Raw genomic sequence first — 9,495 nt, 5'->3', positions numbered from 1 at the left:
TCTATTTAATTTCTTTGTTTTGAAACATCTTAGTAACATTTCCGTTGCTATTTCCGCAAAAATAACGATAAATCTGAATATTCAACAAGTTGATGCTCGATTTAAAACTGTTTCTGCATTTAAAATCTGTGATCTCGAGAAAATCAATGAGAAATCCAAAATCCTACATTTTAAAATATCCATAACAATGACCTTTCTTTTCATAAAAAATCAAAAGATAGTTTTGAAGGAAAGTAAAGTGGGTGATTATTTTTCTTCCTCAACAAATGTTAAAGTGTAATGCTACATGTACGTGTATGAATAAGATTATTTCAAAAGGGCTTAAAATGGTCTTCCATTTCTGATAAAACCTGTTTCATGCTTACAACAAAAACGGTATAATTTTTTTTTATAAAATTGAATGAAAGTCTCCATGAAAAGTTCGAATTTATGGGGAGGGGGTATATATTCGTGGAGTCACAATAAACAAACTTATACCCTCTATCTAATTAAGCAGAGGGTTAATATTTTTTTATTTTGATAAAAATTTAAAACGTGAGGTGCCTGTGATTAAACCGTATTTTAATTCTTTATTTATCAAAGGATATCAAAATATTGATTGTAAAGAATATCGGTGACTGTGCGTGGCTGCCAAATCTATGTATTTTTGGAGAGATGTTAAATAATTGCTCTTTCTCCCATTGTACAAATCAATTGAACATTAAACACAATCTTATTATTCATAATTGATATAGCATACATTTTGGTTTTAATTGGGTATATAACAAGCAAGCATTCCAATTATTTTCAGATGAATTCCGCATCTTTCAGCAATTAACATTTGAGAAATTACAAAAACCTACAGATGGTCCTTTGGTCATAATGTTTGCATATTTACTTTTTTTTTAAAACGTTGAAACAAAAATCATGTTTAATTCATATTTGCTAAAATAGCGACAATTGGAAATAGTTTCTTGGCATCCTCATTATAAGATGCAAAAAGTTTACGAACATTCGATTCGTTAACAATTCATTTAAAACAATCTTCCAAAATTGAGAGCGAACATTTAATTTCATTATAATGAATCACACTATCATCGAATATATGTATTTATAGCTTTTGTATTTATGGTCTTGTATCCAACATAGTAACTCTGCGCAAATATAACAAACGGTCCTTGAATAAGATAAAAATAGAATATTCCTACATTTGGTTAGACATTGCGTTTCTTCCTGCTTTTCCCCCCATTCAATTGAAAAATAGAGAGGCTAAATGCTAGCTGCTGGTCTGTAGCTTCCGGTCTGAAAAATTCGGATGGACGACCTGGGAGCTACAGTGCCATACAGAGCATAATATAAAGCGATCAACTAACTTTGTATTTATCATTCCCAAATGGCAATTCATATTTTCATGAATTGGTGCATAATAAGTAGATTGAATGTAAGCTTAATGCGATTAAATAATTACGGATATACGTTCGTTATTTGAGCCCGGGGGTCATGGCTGCACCATGAAAATTAAGCTTATGATGGAAAAAGCAATTGAGAAATGACGTTTTTCTTAAATAAACATCGAAGTTAATTTCCTATTTTTAAATTTTTATTCATAATATACTGTGTTAACATTTGTTGTTGTTGCATTACACACTTGAAATGAATATTATATAGGGTATAAAAGTATGATTCCAAAGAGAATTATTTGAGTGCGTAGCAGGAGGAAGAACAGGAGACGATGGGGCTCTTTATGTGAGCCAAGATTAGCGCAGAACAGTATTAGACTTGGATGGAGCAGATGACACAAGTCTTGTAGGGATTATTCTCCTTTCATTTTTCTCTGTGTATATATCTGAACAATCCATGGATTTTTGGACTTAAAAAATCTCCACACCCGGAAAGCGACCTTGATGACGTAGATACATAAAACTGGACCGGAAGTGAAATGTTTCTGGTTGATGATGCGAAGCGAAAGAGCTCGACCTTGACTGACCATCAGTGTACGCACTTACATGAGTGTCTGACGTAATAAGGTACTTGGATGAACAATGAATGAATGAATGAATAAACGAACGAACAAACAAATGAATGAAACGGATGCCAAAAACAAATGCTTTCACAATATCATATCGATAACCTAGATGGACAGCTTCATTATTTTTCTTTTCTAAACATATGAATTAACTCATTTCTTTCATTGAAATTCCTGAGCAGAATAGAATAATAAGACAAATACATCCCCTCTCCCCACCTTCCCAGCCATAACCCTTGCCTTACATGCAGGTGACGTAAAATTTTATAATTTTTTATATTTAAAATATTTTTTTTTTTTTTAATTTTTAAAATTATTATTTTTTTCATTTTCTATTATTTTCCTATTTTAATGTTTACAATGTTTCAGTGAGGCATTCCTAACACGCAACCACAATTTGAGTGTCATTAGTTGAGTTATAACCATGATTAAGAGCTTACAATTCTTTGCTAGGTAAACAAAGCTTTTGTTAACATTCTGAATGTTGAAGTGAAAATTTCAATTCTAGACCTAAAATTAGCTTGAAATTTTTTTTTATTGGTATATTAAACCTATGTAAACAAAGACAGGGCACGAGCCTTGTTTACATGACACAGATGTTAGTTCTGTATCTTGCCTAAAACTTAACTAACGACTGTCTAAAGTCAGCAACCGCTGAAGGGAGGGGGCATAATTTAATTTTGTTGTAATATGTATTTAAACCATACTTTCTATGATCACATGCAAACGGTTCAACCCCAAATTGTACATAAAGGGCCGTTCATGTGTATTATGGGATGGGATCTCGTCCTTTATAACATTACCGGAAAATGCATGTGACCTTCATTTTTACCAAAACTGGTACAAAACAGTGTTATTTAGGGGCAAACACTTGGTGCAGGTATTACTGTCTAATGACAGCATCTAGTTTAGTTAACGTTTGTTTTTAAAAATTAGTTGTTCGTTGTTCGTTTTGCATAAACGTCTTTTCTACCCTTTCCGCCGCCCATACCTGTAGCTATATATCTGCGATTCATTTATATTACAGTTAAATCAACTACAGTATATTTTAGCATAAGTAGGTCCAGATGCATAATCCATGCAAGTTTGGTGAAGACAGGACCACTAATAACTTAGATCAGGATCTGCAACAAAAACTTTGACCAGGTGCGGACGCCGACACCGACGAATAGCATAAGCTCCTCCGAGTTTCGTCTAGGTGAGTTAAATATGCACAATGAAAAACTCAGGTAAATCGCAATATTTTCAATAACACAAAATAACAGAATTTATTATTTCCAAAAATTCAAAATTCAAAATCTCAAATCAAATATTCCTTGATGTCACATTCTGGAGCTTGTATAAGAAAACCTTTACAAAGTCTATAGTATGAATCTATTTTAAGAAACATTTTAAATTGTACATCGAAAATAGTAACAATTACGATATATGTACAAATTTTCCAGAATTAAATTACGAATTTTCGTGGATGTTGCAAGATATATTCCTCAGTCTAAAAATATGTTTTGAAATATACTTGTAAAAGCTGGTCATTCAATACTTCATTTTTTAAATATCGGTAATTACGTCATGTACAATGCACGTAATCAGTAGTCAGTGATAAAGAGAACATGTTAAAACAAGTTTGAATCAAGGGAAAAGTGATACAGCATATCAAAAAGCAAATATTATTTCAAAATATCACTACGTACAAAAAGAAATGTAATTAGATAATAAACATGTAGTAAAAAGAAAAAAATTAAAGGTATCGGCACTTCCTATGAACTATTCCTGGACCAAATTCTTCGTATTCTTGTCGAGAAATCAGAATATCATCGAAAGAACTTAATGATGATACGACAGCCCCTCCAATCCAGGCAGAAGAGCGCCGTTCTGGAGGGGCAATAACTCTTAGTGGCAGATGATCCGAAACTAAAGCTCTGATTTCAATGTCCAGTCTCGAATGCAGCTCTGAAATAGAGAGAGAGAGTGTGTGTAATATATATTCCAGGCTATGATTACATGCAATCCCAATTAAAATAGTTTTTCTTTCGTAACAATAAAAAGAATAAATATAGTATACGTGGAAACATGGTCGATGCCCCGGATAAGATGATATTGTTATACAAAGATCGCCGTGAGCTGATGTCACAGGAATCGATGCTTTCCTTCACCAGTTCATGAATCCCCAGGAAGTCGAAACCTATAGCAAAGAGGTATAGCGCACTTTATATACGATTTGGCCTCAAATATAGCCTTTTGCAAACATCGGACGTTTTCAATATTACTCAAGTATACTATATTTAGTTTAAATATAACCAAAGAAACGCAAATTACACAATAACCATGCTCTAAGAGTCTTAATTATCTTACACGACATCATTAAAATATTCAGGTTTTGTTAAGGAAATATAGGAAAGTAGTTAGTATACGATAAAAAATTGGATATTTGACTATTTGAACCACTCTAAACCAAAGACATCCGATTAAGATTATGTTCTACACGTTTACATTGAATTAGTTTTGGTTTAACGTGGTCTTTGTACTGAAAATTAGACAAATATTTCAATTAGTGTCTTTTCTATTACAATCATGTATAAAGCCATATATATATTGAAAATGAATCTACTGAAAATGTTAGATGCGTGGCCTAGTGGTAACGCAGAGGTCTTTTTGATTTTGTGGTCGCTGGATCGAATCCATTAAGTAGGAATTTTTTTCACTTGAATTGAAACATGAACAGAATAGAGAGGTTACGTTACATGTATCTATTCTCCTGGTTTTTAAAAAAATTATCTTGTTTAATTCAGACTGAGTATGAGCACACCCAATATATATAGATCTCTTCATTAACACTATACATGAACTCTATTTACACTTAAATCATTTGCATTTTGCTTGAACTTATCACGGTTCAGAATATCAACTACTGTTATACACAGAGTTTCCCGAATTTATGACAAATCAGTTGTTACAGACACCATTATAAAACCAGTACAGTGTATCCAGGTTTCGAAAATCATATTGCGACAGCTGGGTACCTGAAGCTATTTTTAGTAATAGGTACTTTCCGTCCAAACACAGGTGTAGGCGAAATAACAGGAAAAGGCGCTATACCTCTTTCAATAAAAAAAAAAATACAATAAAGTATCATTGTAACCATCATGCCAGACTTTTGACAATGCATTCTGACTCGGAAACCGAATAGAACTTTTGCTTGTCTGTAAGCGGAACCACTCAGAAAAACCTCCCATTTCCATTTCAAAAAAGGGCAAATTAAAAGGACATAGATCTGGATATACAATCTATAGATAACAACTCAACATGTAATATATGGTTTTCGTGTAAAAACTGAAAAAAGTTGATTAAGGAAAAAATCCAGAAACCACAATTGTATACGTTTTAAAGGGATCATCGTTTTTAAACGATCCCAAATACATTTTTGTCCATTTTTAATAGCCCCCTCATTCTCGCTTTACCGGCAAAGAACATATATATCATAATATTAGGCTGTTGTCCATCAAATACATTTGTACTTGTATTTAAGCAACTACAAGTTCCTTTCTTGCAATGGAAGTTTATATTAAGCTCAGAAAGGATACGGATGAGTTAAAAAGTATGAAGTTAAAGACGGTTAGAGAGATCATTCTATGCGCCATACAGTATGACAACCATACTGTAAGACTTACCTAGCAAAGAAGGTTTTAACAAAGCCTCAGGACAGAGAAATCTTTCGTTGTTGAGCGTGAGTTTGCTTCCATCAGGTAGAGTATAGGATTTCTCCGGGCTGTCTGTACTGGATTTGCTGCTGTCCGTTTCTTTATGCAAGCGTACACAACATAGGTTTTCTTTTATGTCTCTGACCATTTCAATTTCAGCTTTTCAAAAGATCAAAAAATATTCCGAGTACATGTGCATTCTTTCCCTTTTTAATTTCAGTGTATTTTTAAAAAAAGCATTCTGCAACGTTAAAAAGTTCCCTGGGATATGAATTTAGTTGGTCACGTGATTAAATCCTGGGAAGCCCAGAGATCACGTACAAACCAAATCAATAGACCGATGTATGAACTTCTGACCTGTATTTTACTAGTTCATATTTACGTTTGAGAAAGTCAAATCAATCAGAATAGTTAAAAGCATAAACATGTTTTTATATCTATAATATTGCGACCTTCAACCCATAAGCTCGTGCCATGATCATTGTGACGCCATTAAAATATTACCCCTTGACCAAAAAGATGAAAAAGGATCGAGCGTTATTTTCCGTATTTCTTTTTTATTTTTTTTGGCAATAGCACAGCTTTTGTGCACAGACGATCGCAAACAGCATGCTGCAACTTTCTCTTGATCAGAACCAAACGGCTCGAAATACTGGATGCTACAGCTATACCTGCCGTTGTAAAGGAGTATCCCCTTGCGTACAGTAATTTCTGTAAGTATAAGGTCAGATCTCGTCCAGCTACCTCAATTCTTCTTCTTGACGAGAGTTCAGATTCTCCTTCAATGATGGTAGATCATTTAATTTTAATATGTCGAAATGAATGAGGTCAAGAATATGATTAAATGTTTTATATTTTTACGACCATGAAGACATGCAAAATCAAAGAAAGGAGAAAGGCCAACACTTGCATCGATTGATTTAATCGAATCGTGAAAAGTCATGATTTCTAGTATATGTAATACCTTCATAGGCAGTGTCCACGTGGCATACCCCGTCCCCAACATTCAGCACGGTCCCCGTGGTTCTTCCACTGGCATACAGGGACAGGAGCCCTTGGTTCATGGCAAGGAACCCAGGAACGTGGAATGTTTCCATCATAACCTTAAAACAAGGGTTATTTCTACTAGCGTTAAATCTGGCTATTTTTTCTAGCAGCGTGTGTTTTATACAAATCTTTTATAAAAAATGTGTTTTCAGTAATAACTGACGGGCATTGCTCTTATCGGTAACCGTTTGTATCTAACCTGTAACATCTTTTCTCTGTTTCCAGCCGGATTCAGAGTGGCGTCTGCTATCAGAACAGGCCTGTCTTCTGACTTGATGCGCAGCTCCTGGTCATACATATATCTCCAGATCCGTTCCATGTCATCCCAGTTTGTAACGACTCCTCTCTCAATGGGGTAGGACAATGAGAGAGTATTTCGCATTGGATACAGTCTGTCCCCGATGATATTGTCATCTTTTATGATTCCTGTCTATATAATATGTAGTTGGGTGGATTCGAATAGAAACCTTTTGGGAGAGCTATTCTGCAAGAACATTACTCGGTTTTTTTCACTGCCTATTTTGAGCGGAATATGACGTTTCACTAAATACTGCACTGCTTCAATAGTTTTACTTTTACCTATAAATACTAGTAACTAGTATATAATTTAAACCATAGTCATTAGTCAAGAACATATGGACTAATTTACACATGTAGCGGATTATCGCTCCTTTAGAGCATATTTATAACAAATGCGTTTTCCCCATGCATATTTCTTAAATCCAATTGTGCCTATAAAGCTACTGAGAAAACTGAATCATGATCTAAGCAATTTTAATCAATTTGTCCGCTTAGAAATATAACCGTATAGCAGGATTTCCATGTTTTAATTAGCATTCCTGTAACAATAAGGATCGTGGTACTTTTAATATCAGTATTATAAGTAACTATTCGACACATTCTTTGTGGATAGTCCCCTTAAACAATGAACAATATGCATGTGAAACGTATCTATAGAATATCTGGTACAAATTATTTTAAAAGAGCTAAAATAAAGGTCTGATTAAGTAGGTGTAAAAACGTTCACCTTCTCTCTGCAATTAGTGATCATTCCATGTAAGTAAAAATAATTGTGCGGGGAAAATCCACAATCCGATACCAAAGCAAGATACAAAATAAAACACCAGTTAAATTAAAAAGACATTGTCATGTAAACATTGCCCAGATCTGAATTAAAAACATCAAGACAATTCTTGACCCTTCTATATAATTCAAGTTCATAGTACCGATCAATTCAGAAAAAAATACATGACTGCTTTTTTTCTGCAGTGCTCGCTTTTTTCATACCTACATGAACCTATTGAACGTTTAAGTGTTTATATGATTGAACCTTGTGCTTTGGTCTCCCTACAGCATTCGGTTTGATAATACATCTTGGAGAAACCTGATCGGACAACCCCGCCAGAAAGGTACCAGACCCGTTGTCAATGACAACAGTTTCTAAAATCTCGTTATCCTCGTCACTCATTGCACGCTGGTAGGCTTTAAAAATTCGCTCACCATTTTATCTGCTGTCTGAAAAATAGATTAATAATTTTAAAAAATCCTTTCTTTCGCTTTATGTTCAGATATATATTAGGGGCACTGATAAAAATAATCCTTCAAAACAAGTCAGAATTTGATAGAATAGTATTTTTATTTGTTGTTATTTAATATAAAAAATATTATATACACAGAGGTAAACTAGAATTAGACGCAACTTACATTAAACATTGCAATTTTTCTATATATCTCCACAAGAGAAAAAATTGCGAGACAAAAATAGATTTATTAAAATGATCTTTTATTTTTCTGAGCATTGAGGGGGAGAATATAAAAGGTAATCCTGATAGTAGACTTAACAAGTCAGACATTGTGAAAACTGTAACTTAGTTTCTCATTGTTCTAGAACAGTGATTCTTCTCTGCTATGTAATAATCGCTATAACCGCTCACCATACCTACATCCAACACCCTCTGGTGAGAGATTGCAAAATGAACAAACTATGTCGGATTGGTTATTTTCTACAACTTTGTAATAAATCAAGCAATGCATAAAATTTAGACAAAAAAGATTTACAATGCGTATTTTTTGTTAACAAGTTTATACATAAGGCATTTCAAAAGAACTGTAGACCACACAATCGTGTGTTTGTTTTTTACTCCTCGGTTTTATACACCATACATGAACATTCAGTCCTACAAAAATGTACCAGACTGAAAAGCATTAGCAATACTTCATAATACTTACTTATCAAAAATGGTCATGGATCGCAGTATTTATCATTTATAAACAGTATCTCGTGGAGCTCGTGGAGTCCTTGGAGCTTGATGTATGGAACGCACTTTGGGTTGTGACCCTTAATGAATCTTCAGAAACGTTTCATTTAAACAAAAACCTTTATCATGATATAAAATTAGTTTAATTACCATTGGATTAAAATTGTGTTCTTACAGCTTACAGTAAAATAATCATCATTTTATTAGTTTATAATTACCAATTAGGCGATATATTCCATTAAAATTATTCCTTTCAGTAAATACAGTATACTGTACATATAAGGAATAAGGAATCATTCTTTGAGTATTATGAGGTGATAATTTTTGTCGGGGCGTGATCAAATCCAATAAAGCCCGAAGGGCTTTATGATAGATTTGATCACGCCCCGACCGAAACTATTACCTCATAATATTCAAAGAATGATTCCTTATTACTTATATCTATATAATTGTAACCCATCTTACGATTAAATATTAAAATAAAAAT

The 9,495-nt window shown here is 33.5% G+C and overlaps 1 protein-coding gene across 5 annotated transcripts; it reads right to left on the bottom strand.

Annotated features, from left to right (window-relative positions):
• Positions 1-3,269: 3,269 nt before the first annotated feature.
• On the bottom strand, positions 3,270-9,376 carry LOC105345343 (actin-5). Of its 5 annotated transcripts, none has more exons than XM_034481731.2 (8): positions 8,980-9,369; positions 8,081-8,265; positions 6,950-7,180; positions 6,668-6,806; positions 6,375-6,482; positions 5,674-5,862; positions 4,068-4,187; positions 3,279-3,955 (listed from the first exon to the last, which is right to left on the bottom strand). In XM_034481731.2, exons 2-8 carry the CDS (start codon positions 8,216-8,218, stop codon positions 3,744-3,746), a joined length of 1,137 nt encoding a protein of 378 aa, XP_034337622.1. In that variant the 5' UTR covers positions 8,219-8,265; positions 8,980-9,369; the 3' UTR covers positions 3,279-3,743. The 5 variants fall into 5 exon arrangements, 4 of the variants coding, with proteins under 4 accessions (XP_034337623.1, XP_034337624.1, XP_034337626.1 ...); XR_004604092.2 differs by lacking the exon at positions 3,279-3,955 and adding an exon at positions 5,026-5,103 and having other exon boundaries at positions 8,980-9,372; XM_034481732.2 differs by lacking the exon at positions 4,068-4,187 and having other exon boundaries at positions 3,270-3,955; positions 8,980-9,376.
• Positions 9,377-9,495: the final 119 nt, after the last annotated feature.

The sequence above is a fragment of the Magallana gigas genome, chromosome 3 (assembly GCF_963853765.1).
Source record: "Magallana gigas chromosome 3, xbMagGiga1.1, whole genome shotgun sequence".
Classification (NCBI taxonomy): Eukaryota; Metazoa; Mollusca; class Bivalvia; order Ostreida; family Ostreidae; genus Magallana; species Magallana gigas.
The sequence above is the reverse complement of the archived record's forward strand: the minus strand, read 5'-3'. Positions and strand labels throughout refer to the sequence as shown.

Bases quoted from the DNA above. Each gene is read 5' to 3' on its own strand.
- LOC105345343 (XM_034481731.2), bottom strand. From the start codon at position 8,218: ATGAGTGACGAGGATAACGAGATTTTAGAAACTGTTGTCATTGACAAC. The intron at 7,181-8,080 runs GTTCAATCATAT...CATATTATATAG, and splicing joins TAGGGAGACCAAAGCACAAG to ACAGGAATCATAAAAGATGA. The intron at 6,807-6,949 runs GTTAGATACAAA...CCTTGTTTTAAG, and splicing joins ACAGAGAAAAGATGTTACAG to GTTATGATGGAAACATTCCA.